The 14,116-nt window shown below is 41.7% G+C and overlaps 1 protein-coding gene across 1 annotated transcript; it reads right to left on the bottom strand.

The window, feature by feature from the left end:
• Nucleotides 1-11,058: 11,058 nt before the first annotated feature.
• On the bottom strand, nt 11,059-13,575 carry LOC120050484 (SLIT and NTRK-like protein 6). Its single transcript, XM_038997069.1, has one exon. The coding sequence runs from the start codon at nt 13,573-13,575 to the stop codon at nt 11,059-11,061; it is 2,517 nt and encodes an 838-aa protein (XP_038852997.1).
• Between the last annotated feature and the right edge of the window lie 541 nt (nt 13,576-14,116).

Below are 14,116 nucleotides of genomic sequence, written 5' to 3' on the forward strand. Positions count from 1 at the left end.
TGTATTTAATCTTGTCCATGCCACATCCTGTTGAGTCCATCATCTTTACAGCATGGCTAACTGAACCTATTCCCTTAGCCCAGACCACCTTCCAACTTAGTAGTCCGCAAACAAGCCAAGAGACTCTCCATTGGACGATGTTGCCACTTCCTGCTGGCAGACAATAGCGTGACAATTACTCAAGAGCCAAGTTTCTGTCCGTGTCACACACGTGTCCTTTTTCGCAAGGACTCAATCACAAGATCCATCACAGAATGTGTGAATCAAATGTAACTGGGCTTCTCACTGAGTTCACACAATTCATGTCGCAAATCCCTTGGATGTTGAGTGCATGAAGTCCCTCCATAGGGAGATGCTGCCTCTTTGTCATTGCTGACTTGGCGTGGCCTTTCACGGCGACTGCGTTAGCAACAGCATTTAGGCTACAGCCAAAAGCTCTCAAATGGCTAGATGATGTAGAAAGTGTCATGAATGTTAATATGATTTTAAGTTATTCATTCAGATTTATGTAAAGACTATATGGGTTGATATACAGTTGCAGTCTGAGCTCAGACAGTCTTACAGAGCACACACACACGCACACACAGACACACACACCCATTATTTTAGTGGGGGCTCGAAGTCTTTGAGGATGGACAGGGGGGGTCTGGAATTTGGAGAATTTTGCATTTTTCAAACACCTGAAACAGCCTTTTCCTGCAACCTAGAGCCATAATCATTATGCCTAATTATATGTATGAAACAAATGTATATGTGTCTCCTTACTTTATCTAAGCATATCTCTTTACCTGTTCAAATGTCATTGTAACGAATGATGCAAATGTATTTTATTTATTTGCACCAAACAAAACAAGTGATAGACAACAATACAGAAAATAATAATAAAATAAAATAAAAATAAAATGCTGTGCAGTTGTGGTTGTGGTTGGAAGCCCAAGGGCTTATATGAAAACCACACCACACAAAAACAATATACAGTACATAAGTAGAAAATAAAAAAGGTTTGTTAAAACAGATAACCAAACCTAATAATTATAAATGTATACATGAATTAATCAGTAATCACGTAAAAAAAAAAATATATATATATATATTTTTGTTTTGTTTAAATGTTTGTGTGCATGTGAGTGTGTGAGAGTTAGACTATATGGAGGTGATTACTGAGTAATTGTGTTCATCAGGCTGACCCCCAGTCTTCACTTGAATTTATTGAGGGATCATGACATTTTGGCAATGTGATGATACGATTTCCAGAGTATGGTACCTCTATATCTGATTGACTATGTGAGGTGCGGCAGGGGGGAGGGTGAAGGTTATCGCAGTGTCTTGTGTTAAATAGATGGATTTCAGAATTAACCCGGAAGAATCCATTGAAGGGTTTAGGTAAACTGTCTGGGAGGTATGAGTATTTATAGATGAAAGTGCATGATTTTAATACACTAATGTTGTAAATAGATAAGATATTGTGTTTCTTAAACAGCAGTGCAGATGGAGCCAGGTAATTAGAGGAGGTGACTAGTCTTGCAAATGTATTTGGTATGATGAGTAATTTGTGTAGGTAGGAGATGTATGTACTGGCCCAGACCATATTACAGTAAATGAGATATGGGGAAATTAAGTTATAGTATAGAGTTAGGAAGCAAGCCTGTTGAACCAAACCAGATTTCATCACTTTGCGGCAGACAAACTGAATATGATCTCTTCAAGATAACTTTTCATCAATTAGAACTCAGACAAATCCAGTGGATGTGACTTGTTCCATTTCATTCCCACCAATTGAGATTCTGGCTCTTTGTTTTAAACAATATTTCTTATTCTTACTAGTAACTACAATAAAGTTGGATTTTTTAACATTTAAAAATCATTTGTTGATCTGGAACAATTCAAAAAATGTGGCCATGCCTGAGTTGGCTTCATTAATTAGTGAATCAAAATTATTGTGTGATAAAAGCAAATTGGTATCAAGTACGGTAGAAGACACAGTAGCTTGCATAAACACATTGTTCTCCAACATAAACATAACTATATAGCCAATTATATGTACAGTATAATCATGAAAACCGTAAAAACATTGATTATTTAAGACCTGCCCTGCTGGTCTATAGTACCATAACCCAAGATTTTGAGTTATTCATTTAACATCTGAAATGTTTTAAAACAGGACAAATCTGAGGGGGCACGTGCCTTTGTGCACCCTATGGGAATGACGTCACTGTGACACACACGAGCCCACACACACACAAACACAGACCGAGCGTTGATCATGTTCCCTCCCTTCACAGCATTCCAGCTGAGTGAAGCTGCAAATGTAACGTTTCTACTTGAATCATTTTTGAACAAGAACATTGGTGCGAAGAAGAAGGACGCCATTGAGCCATAATCTCCACATAACACCTCAAACTCTCACAACCACTTGGCTGGAATAAAGTACGTCCGTCAAGGAAATTAGCGAGCAGAAAAAAATGGAAGAAACCTTTTGCTGCATCATTCAAATCTCATGTATAACCTAACTGTAACGGGCTTCCTCCTTCTCTTCATCCGAAGAGGAGTAGCAAGGATTGGACCAAAGTGCAGCGGGGTGTGAATTCATAATGATTTATTTAACAAGACAAAGACGAAACGAAATACACTTTAGAAATACAAAATAACAAACCGAACTAAACAGACCTAAACTTACAAACTTACATGAAACGAAGAACACACAAACAGGAACAGACAAACCGAAACAGTCCCGTGTGGTAACATGTACTGACACGGAAGACAACCACCCACAAACAAACAGTGTGAAACAACCTACCTTAATATGACTCTCAATCAGAGGAAACGCCAAACACCTGCCTCTAATTGAGAGCCATACCAGGCAACCCATTAACCCAACATAGAAAACACATAACATAGACTACCCACCCAAAACTCACGCCCTGACCAATTAAACACACACCAAACAACAGAAAACAGGTCAGGAACGTGACACTAACAAATGATCTCGAGGAAGCATTTAGTCATGCGTATTTAGAAAAATGCATACATTGCTGTGTAAATCAATGTGTATGCATGGGATTATCTTTCCCGCAGTTGATTTGCTATCTTTCCGTCACCACTGACCCGAACAACACAGAATGAATGTGATGTACTGTACACATCTGCTTGCCTTGCCTCTGGGCTGTTATTTTTAACCTATATTCTTCTTCTATCATAAAATATACCACACATCCATCTGTAATAGTCTTTCTTGATGTCTTGAGGTAAAGGGAGTACATCTCCTATGTTGAGCATAAGGAGATACCTTTGGGCATGTGATTTGTGGATGAGATCTCCCCAAGGGATTTAGCCTTTGTTCCTCTATGAAAGGGCAGCTGTCATGAGTTGAATATGAGGCACACCTGCGAAACATTAATGCAACCTTACAGCTGACAGGATAACACAGCCATGCCTTGCCTGAACATTTGTGATGTGGCGTGTTTCACAGAAACGAGTGGGCTTGGGTACTGGGTATGGAGATGCAAGCACATGTGAAGAAGACAAATCCCAAACGTGGTCATATTTCGCAGGAGGAATGTTACATAATGTTGCTGATATAATTGGGAAACTGACAAGGACACAGTTCTCTATTTCACATGACAGAGAATTGAGTCCATTCTTCATATTCAGATTCTACCTGAATAGATTTGTACCATTGAGGCTCTTGCCTGCAGTGTCTCAGTTAGTGGTTCAGTTTGTATTGTCCTAGCCGTCCAATGCGTTTACACCCATATTCTTTCTTAGGGTTGTTGCACATCAGCTCATTCTGTGAGAGCAGAACACATCCCAAAATACATGTGCCTCCAAGCCAAAGACAAAAATAATAAAATAATGCTGATATTAAAACAAAGGTCAAACTTACATTTGTGTTCTCAGGCGCTAACACACTCCAAACACATGTCAAATACCTTCCTTATCTCACCATAGTCTAATAGCTGACAACAAGGCTACAGTAAGGAAAACGATGTTATGACTGACGGATGAAAAGGCCTCAGTGGAACATTCTCAAGGTGACAGGAACGCTGAGATGTCTGAACAGCTTAGAGTACGGTTTTACAAATTGTTCACATGCCTAAGTCATTTCGACTACGTGAGGTACAGTACACAAAGAGATGCCAAACAAGTTCCAACGTTGCAAAGGAATTTAGAGTCGACGACCTTCCGCCGTTGTATCTCAAGGAGAGCTTACCAATCTAACTTCTCGAAGAGGCCTCGCGACTGCATAATCACATTCAATTTAAGTTGGGGAGGTTATAGCTCATTTTGAAGGTGCAGTGAGGCAGCTAAAAATAGCTTCGGGGGGTGACAGAGCAGACAGTCCACGTGGAGCTTCCTCAAACTGGGGGGGGGGGTCTAACTCTGGTGCTCACTACAGCCATCACAGACCTGACAGGCCTGTCTCCCGCAGAGAAGAGGGGTTACAGAGGAGATGAGTGGGTTGGTGGGTTGGTGGGGAGGGGGTGGAACACAGCAGAGGTGGGGCATGGGGCTTGGTGGAGGAGGGTAGAGGAGGAGTCTAACTCTGGTTCTCACTGCCGCCATCACAGACCAGACAGGCCAGTCTCCAGCAGAGAAGAGGGGTTACAGAGGAGAGTGGGGTGGTAGGGAGGGGAGGGGGTGGAACACAGCCGGAGATGGATGTCAGCACAGTGTCAACGGTGTTAACCGTGTCCTCTTCACCCCGGCGCACACACCACATTCAAATCAGGTTGGCTCAGAAGAAAAGGCCTGTGTGTCGCAGGCAGGAAATGACCTGCCACTTCAGATCAGTTGTCTTTCAAAAAAAGCCTTGAAATCAGTCTGTGAAGAGAGTAGAGAAGATTACATTGGAAACATTGCATGTAAGCTGTGGAGCTCAGAAAGGTTTTGAGAGCTGAATCAAGGGTCATATCGTTAATTGATGAGCCAGAAAAGTTATACTTCTGAGGGCTTTGTGCAACCACATAGAACTAGAGAGTACGCAGCTTTGCAACCATGATTCACAATGCTAAGAGTCAGATGCGGTGTGCGGGCGTACAAAAACGGTGAAGTCCATCATAACTCTCGACAACAGCCCACTTTTACTTCCAGCTTACTCCTCAAACTGCCTCATCATGAACAAATTAAACTCATCTGAGAGCTTTGGCGGTATAGAGAACACGTTTTGGTTTCTATCATGGCGGAATGTCAAAGTAGGGGGGGCTGATGGTGCCTGTCTGTGCAGGATATGTACTGGGCCATGTAGCAACGAGGCCCAACCATTAATCTCTAAACAAGCTGAAACTCGCGATGGTGTAAACTAAAGCTGAGCGCTCATTCCTCACCACTCGTTGCCCCCTAGATAACACAACAACACGCCAGTCGGTTGGGGATGGTAACATGTCCACGCATCCCATTTAGTGTTTACACCCGCTCCGAAGTCCTGGAGTAGGTAGAACACGTTTACAAGTGACGACGGCACAGGAAGGCTAGCGTTGTTGCTTACTTATACATCCGTCTCTATCGAGAGAGAGTAAAGTAAACTGTTAGTGAAATCTGGGGGTCTCTAAACAGGTGAGGGCTGACTTCCTTGTTGTGACTTGTGATGAACGAAGTACTGCGTATAGCGGGGACACTTGATGCTTAAAGCGACATACGCTCAAAGAGACATTCACTCTGAACTTATACAGGGAGTAACAAACATGATGGACTAAATCGAATAACTAAGATAGTACTGTGAGATAATGAGGATTCTAGCTTTCCAGCCAGTGTGAATGTGGCAGCACAACTGACATACAACACTGTTTTTTATAGTGTTCCATAGTGGTTGCTTGCTAATCTAGCAAATGATATGTGAAATGCACAGAATCCATATGATGCCAGACAGAGTACCATTGTGGTTCTGAGAGCTGCTCATTATAAAATTACTATCAGCATGCCAACAAAACTGAATGGCGCATATGTGTACACATTTTAATTGTGCATCGTGGTTAATAGGGCTGGGTGGCTGGCATGGGTATAGGGAAGCGAACATCAAATAGACCCCCGAGGCTGATAACCAATTACATGTATTGAAACACAATGTAGTTGTCCCAGATTCAGACACATCATATAGGATGTTTGAAATATCTCAATGTAGTTACATTTTAATGGCAAAGGTGTGTAATTACATAACTATTATATTATAAAATAACAACACAAGTATTAAGCTATACCAAGATGTAGAAACGGACAAGTGGAAAATGTTTCAAGGAAAATGTACAGTTTAGCTTCCGGCAACACGGACGTGAGTGACAATGGTGATTACGAGCTGGAACATCTGGGATGAGTCACGAACGCCTCACCAAAATTTCACCTCTTTTTTGTCAGGACAAAAATACACACTAAGAAGGACATAACATGTTATTGTTGAAGGTAAGACAATCGAAGGCCATACAGTACAGTGGTGAGATATTACTCTATTGACTTCAACCTTTAGCTTTTGTATAGGTTTACACTAAAGCAATGCTGAAAACGAACAATGCATTCAATAATCTACATCTACATACATGTATCAGGGTTAGCTCTTTTAAAATATAAGATATATGTACAATCCTGCTTCAGGTTGCTACCATGTGATAGCCTATTTAAAATATTGAATAAGACGGATTCCTCAAAAAAAAAAAAAAGAGAGAGAGAGAGCTCTTTGTGCTGTGTGTGACTGTGGCTAGTGAATGGGACAGCTGGGAGCAAGCACAGATAGTAATATGTTGGCAAACCATTAAACATTTAATTGCATCATCGGTTGGGTATAAGAACGGAATCCACTGGAATTACACTCTCCAGTCTCAGCCGTGAAAGAGCATCAGTGATCATTTGAAAAAAATATCTAAATCCAGACCTCGTCTAAGTGGATCATTACTCTTGTAATATTATTAGAAACACTGTGGGTAATGTCATAGTTTCACTGTTTGATCATCTTATGAGGAATGTCTCGTTTGGAAGCATAGGGCACAGGTGTTGACTTCAGCCATGTGACTTCTGTCTCCTCATGGGCAGGCATGTCGTACACGAACGCACATTAAGTCGAACATGTAGAACATTGGAGCACGCGCAAGGCCCGAACACTAGAGTCAGTCCTTACGGACGGATAATAGTGTGCTCTGTTAACGTATGAGTCTTTTTTTATTCACAGTTTACAATGTGGAGAGAGATGTTTCATGTGGGTCATGGATGCTTTGCGCATGCAAGGCTGTGATCTGTGAACCTCAGGTTAACAAGACAATATGCGATACGTGTGCATTGTTTCAGCCATATCAGTAGCTGCGGGGGCTTCTCTAAATGTATTAATGTCATACATACGCAGGGTGTGTGTGTGTGTGTGGGGGGGGGGGGGGGGGGGTACTGAAAATAGCTATCTATGAATATTTCCAACATTTCTATGGATTTATGCTGTGTGTAAACTAATCTATATCTATATCATTAGCTACACCTCTAGGTTAAAGAACCCATGTGAAGGTTATCATTATATATTGATGAAGGTTCCCTGTGGCGGCATACGTTGGAAGTTGAATGCGTGTATGCACTAAAGGCTATGGATTCATTAGCTTACTGTATAAGGGTCTGTTGATAGCCTGAACTATTCATGGGCAAGATGAAAATCAATAATGTGTTCTAATGAAACCTCTGTGGAATTCACTTCAATGGATGAATTCAAGCATAAAAAGTGTATCGTATCGACTGACGCTTTAGAGTGGCTAAAAAGAGCTTTTTCAGTATGTTTACTGCGGTGCAAGGTCGGAGCGTTCTACAAATAATGAGGTGACATCACCTGCAAACTAACCTCTAAATTGGCCGTATATACACTTATATTACCGGGGTTAAAATTCAGTTGTCTGTTCTGTGACTGGATGTGAAACGTTGATGTTCTGCTAACTTTGTGAAGTAGGAGTATATAAACAGCAGTGACCCTGGTGCCCTCGTTTCAAAGGTTTACATAATCCAACTAGACCATTTCTGGTAGAGTGTTCTTGTCCAAACCAAAAGACGAAATATTCATAATTCACAGTTACATTTGGGGTCATGAGTCTAGCTTCTCTACACCACTGAGAGCAGTGATACCGTACAAATACTGTAACTCTCAGCTGGGTCGTAGTGGAACTATAGGCACCAGTGTACTGCTCAAAACTGCAGGGCAGAGGGCATTCTGTAATACAAAATGGTATATACAAGATATTAGCCAGTGGGCATTACTTAATTTACAAAGTCTAATGTCCAGAGATCCACTGTAGATTGTCTGAAAAGTTGCTATTAGCAAATGGGTTGGCAATTTCACATCCCACTCTATTTATGGCTCATATGATTGACTTTGGCTAGCTGTTCAAGTAGGTCTATTACTGAAATAAAATGTACCTTTGAGTATAAAGGAGAGGGGGTAAGGGGTAAGATATTCAGCACTGATACTTTCATGTAGTTACTCTGACACGGGGAACAATAGTTTATTTCTCGATGAAAATAAATGTCAGATTGATTTTACAGTAGAGGCGTACGTCTGGTGTGTGTTCCAATATTAATGCCAGCTTTTCTCGCAGTTCAGGCTATCAGTGCCTATAGTATGTATATTTTGTGACGTCCTCCAAAGACTGAACTGTCGGCACGACAGTAGCTGAACAAGAGGTTTCATGTCGGCAAGGTCTTGTCAAATAACAGGCTTGAAGTTTCAACTTCTATATAAACATAACTTTGACATTTCATGTGCCGTGGTCTCCGCCCATGAAATATTTGCTTTTATATTATTTTTCACCACACATGAGTAAGTCATCGTGGTTTTGTATTCCATGTATAATATATTTTGAAAAATAGTAGGGCTGGGATTGTCTACCGTACATGCTTGTTTGCACCAAAATGTAGCATCTGGAAATAATATACTGTCCCTGCACATGTTTAGAATTGTCCATTGTTAGCTCCTTGCCCTCATGCTTAGTCATCCATAATAGGCATTGGGCTGGATTCATTTCATATAGACTTAAGGTGGAGCCAGTTAGGCAATCATTGCTTACGTGTTTTATCTCTACTCCAATGTTGACATAAAATATACTTTTTCAACTCCCGTATCGGCACACTGTATGTTGAGCCGTTTCGACCTCTAACTTCGACTTCCGTTGCTGAAATATTAACATCCACGACGGTTTCATGGGCACAAAATACTGAAAACATTTCCCTTCAAAGTGAACATTGTTTTGCACTTTGGTAAACGTCACACCAAAAGACCTACCGGAGCACATTTCCCTTAATTCTCAAAGGAGAAAATCCCAAGCCTTACCGCTGTGTCCGTATTCCAACCCCAGTTCACAGAGGGGCAGTTTTAGTTCTATCAATTACGATGTATAATGGAAGCACCGGAACAGCCTACTAAATCACCGGCTAGGATGGAGATGGAAGTCGTGTGGAGAAGTGCAGAGGGAATTTGCTATACCCCATTGTTGTGCAGTAATTAAGCACTGTGGATAAGCAATCTCAGAAGGGGGTCCAATAATGCAAGGGGGAAATCTTGTGTTTGCATGGCAGAGAACTGGAAAGACTTGAAATGCCATATTGGGCGATGAGGGAGTGACTAGGGAAGCCAGGCTTGAGCACGGATTTGACACCTAAAGAGATTTTCGGTGTGTGCGTCTGTGTGGATATATATATATATATAGCAATTAATTTGAAATTCTACTTTGTGTCAAATGACCAGGATGAACCTACCTATGAGATTGATTTATTCAAACAAGCACACAGATGGTATATAATGCTATACTGTATTTCCATGGGAGGAATACAAAACATGCAGCAGCATTGAGGACATGCATAAGAGTGTGAATAACAATGTAATGTCATTACTATCTTAAGTGCCCTCTGTGCAGAATAGCATCATAATTTCACCCACGGCCCCTGTTGAGCACGTAATGTGCTATAATATTAGATGTTTGGTCACTTTTATGCTCAACTGATAATGACAGAATGTCGTTTTTTGCAACAGGCTCTGGAATATACCTGCACGCAATCTGTTTAGAGGACTGAAGTACGTATCGATTGTATTGAATCTTGATTGTTCAAAGTTTGCAGTATTGCAATTCTTTATTTACATTTAATACATGTTCACCTGCACAACACTGAAGGCACAAAATAACATAGAATGTGTAACATATATACAACATTTACAGAATAAATAATTGAATCTTCATTGGTAAAAAATAACGTTCACATAAAACATTTTCAGAGTTGAACAGGGTTGCTTACTCAATCAGAATAATATAGTGAACGCATATATCCTGAACATTTATCATGCTGAGAGAAACTGGTCGGTTTTGATTTGTAAAAATGACACTCAAACAAAAGGTTCTTAGACACATCAGTAGTTGTGTCCCCTTCAGTAGCAGGAAAGGAACAACGATACACAGAAACTGTTGTTGAACAGTAAGTTGATTGTCATGCACCATCTTTTAAATGGCATTTGATTAGTGCAATGCATTTTTTCTTTACAGATACAAGATATGATTTATATATGTACTGGGACTTTTAAGTGCTATGTCTTGAGAAAGTGGATTTGTTTAAACACGTTCCCACTGGTTGGAATACAAAATGTGGTATTGAAATAATGCAAGGGCTAAATCTAATGAACGACAGGACTAATGTGCACTCCATCATTGCGACCCAGAATACATGTTGGCATTTTGTTAAGTCTACGGCACTTTGAGCATGCTGATTATGGCATATGATGGAAACAACCTGACAGAGTTGATGGAAAACATTGAGGCCTGCCAAAGATCTAAGCTGAACTGGTAACAAAAACGTACCCCTGCAGTACCTATTTGCCTTCCCGATAATTACATTTGGGCAAGATATCTGTTATATCAGCAACTTCAAGTGTGGTCTGTCTATAGGAAAACAAAATGACAAAAAATGTGATAATTATACAGTACATTCTGTGCTACAAATGACTTGTGTGTCCAAGACCGCTGTGGGATATGTAGGTCTTAGATTGTGAAAATATAAGATGGCAGTTTTGGACAAGGCACTTCTCGAGTTGAATATAAAACCATGAATTGTATTTTTCTATCAGTTAAACGCAGTTTGATGCTCCAGAACCTCCAAATAATCTGGCTCGGTGTGTAGGTTAGCTTTGAGTTCAAAGTACTCATTTTTCGTTTGTTCCACCATGACCTTCCGCGGTCTCGACAACATAATAGTCTCCATTAATTTCAGTTCCTCGTGGTGTCCTGATGCTGGGACCTGCATCTCTACCGTTGGTTGCAGCTGGGACATGTTTTTCCGGAGGTATTCAGTAATTCCGAGCTGCTGCAGCTCCCTAACCCTCTCCCTCTCTAGTATGTTTTTATAGAGGGAGCTCGCATCGCCGAGTGTTACAAACTCAGTTGGGCAGTCGGACGTCACAGCTCTGAACTTCAAATTAGAGCCTGTGAGAGGGGAAGTATTCTCTGTCTCCATGATGCTACGACAGGTGTGCTTTGGTTCGTCCAGTTCATTGAGGTCGGTCTCATATTCTTTATGCTGAGTGCAGTAGGTGGGGTTGCGGCAGATCTGGATGATGGGGCTGTGTGAGCGCTCGTCGTACACGGTGCTTCCGGTCCTCTGCGCCAGTGTGTGGTGTGTGGTTTTCTGGCCGTACATGCTGTATTGCAGGTGGATGGGGCTGCTGCTCTCCCGCGGCTGCTCCTCCGCCTGTTTCTTCTTCACCCTCCTTCGCCGTCTGTGCACGAGGAAAACCACGATCCCCGCCGAACAGAAGATGACCATGAGGAAGGTGACGAGCAAGCTAAGGATCAGAACGGAGAGTGGAACTGAGTCTGTGATGGAGCTGAAGAAACCGCTCCTAGTGCCGTCAGTCGCCACTGTGGTTGTCACGCTCTCGTCCACGTCCGTGGGCAAGGAGTAGGTCACTAGGCCGGGGCACAGCAACTCGTTTCTGAGGGCTCTCAGCTCAGCCTTCGCCACTTTTCTCGGTGTGTGACACAAAATGGAACCTATGACTGTGTCCTTCCTTAGCTTCTCAACCCACTGTTTGAGACTGACTAAGTCACAGCTGCAGTCCCAGGGGTTGTCCTCTAAATAAATCTGCTCTAAAGAGTCAAGTTGGTCCAGTACGTTGCTAACAGGCAGGTGCATGAGCAGATTCTTTCTTAGGTTCAGTTTGGTGAGGGGCACATTGCGAAATATCTGCAATGGGAGACTAGTCAGCAGATTGTTATTCAAAGACAAGAGTTTGAGATTTGGCAAAGGATTAAAAGCTCCTGGAACAATTTCTCTGATAATGTTATATTCCAAATATAGGTATTCAAGGTTGTGGAGTCCAATGAACATGGTTGCGGAAAGGGTTTCAATTCTGTTGCCATTGAGATAAAGTTTTTTCAAATTGCTTAAGCTGAGAAAAATTTCATTGTCAATGTAATCGATTCGATTGTTGGCTAAATTCAATAACTCCAAACCATCATATGTGACCAAGTCATATTTCAACAGTCTCTGAATCATATTTCCTGTGAGCACCAGCTTGGTGGGGCTTTGCTCAAGTATTCCAATATCTGAAATCCGTTGAATTCCTCTGTCCTGACAATGCATTAAAAACCCAGCCACAGGGTGACTGTGACAAGAACAGTGTTCCACACAAGGACTCCCTGGAACATAAGCAGGTGTCGGAATCTTTGCGTCGTCCTTGGCGTCCTCCAACTTCGGAATCTCTGCCACTTTGGAAGACGGAGTGACCACCATGTCCAGTGACTTGGAAGGCTCCTCTAAGTTGATATCGGCGTGAGAAGGGCAGAGAACATCCCGTTTGATTTTGGCCAGGATGGTGCCCCTGAGGTGTTGGGGGCTGCTGCAGACCACCTCCCCAATGGCCGACTGGGCCCGCATGTTCTCCATCCAGATCTTCAGGTGAAGGATCTCACAATCGCACATCCAGTCGTTGTCCTCCAGAAGAAGCTCCATGATCCGCCCAATGTGCTCCAGGAAGCCAACATAAGGCAGGGTCTGTAACTGGTTCCCCCGCAGGTCCAAGTGGGTGAGCGGAACAAACCGGAAAATATTGCTGGGAAGAAACTCGATGGCGTTGTCGTTGAGGATCAGAACTTTGAGGCGGATGAGTTTGCTGAATGCCCCCGGCTCGACCACACGGATGAAGTTTGTGTCCGCCTGGAGAAACTCCAAATTTACCAAGCCGTGAAAAGTGTCTTCCTTCAACATGACCAGGAAATTACTGTTGATGTGGAGCTTCTTCAAGGAGCCCAGTGCACTAAAGACGCCAGGTTCAAGCTCTTGTATGCTATTAGCCCCGAGATGAAGTGAAACGGCATTCTTTAAATCTTCCAAGTCTTCTGCCCGCAACTCCACCAAGTCATTTTTGTACAGATTGAGGTGGAAAGGTAGAGCTGACGGCACTTTGATTTGGGAGATCTTGCTGATATTTCTCTCCTCACAGTTAAGATACAGGATGCCATCTTTTTCTTCACAAGTACACAATGAGTCACAGGATTCACTCAGAAATGCCTTGGAGGGCTGGATGTCTTGGAAACAAGCAGCAGTGAAAAATGAGCAAAGGAAAACGATGCAGGGTAGCATTTTCTGTCCGTTGTATCTGCAACACAGAAAGAGGGAGCGAGATGTTACCAAAATGGAATGGAATTGGAAAACAACATAAAATCAATAATCACAAGTATTTGTTTATATATTTTGTCTATAAGTATCTTAACTACTTTGATTAGATTATCAGTCCCTTCAGACAGACAATAAAGCATGGTCACCAATTATAGAAAACACATTCACCCATTCTTTCTGAACTGTGCATACACTTTTAATCCTGGATTATAAGGTCAATGCAATTCTCACAGTATAGAAATGAACTTGAAACTGAATACACAATTAACTTCAGAATGAATTATGCATTGAATGCAATAAAATACAATTGCCTTTTTTGATGTATCAAATGCATGAAGGGAGCATACAGTTATCTTGGAAGGAATGTGAGGAATTCATATTCTTTAAACATGCATGGCCTAGTGAACATTGGAATGTTGTTTACATGGCCACAATACCTCATATACAAGGTAATGTAGAAAACTTCATCTGTTTAAATAATACACTTGGGTATGGCCTAGAATAG

The sequence above is a fragment of the Salvelinus namaycush genome, chromosome 7 (assembly GCF_016432855.1).
Source record: "Salvelinus namaycush isolate Seneca chromosome 7, SaNama_1.0, whole genome shotgun sequence".
In the NCBI taxonomy this organism is placed as follows: Eukaryota; Metazoa; Chordata; class Actinopteri; order Salmoniformes; family Salmonidae; genus Salvelinus; species Salvelinus namaycush.

What these genes read in the sequence shown, in the direction of transcription:
- LOC120050484 (XM_038997069.1), bottom strand. Translation starts at nt 13,575, where the DNA reads ATGCTACCCTGCATCGTTTTCCTTTGCTCATTTTTCACTGCTGCTTGT.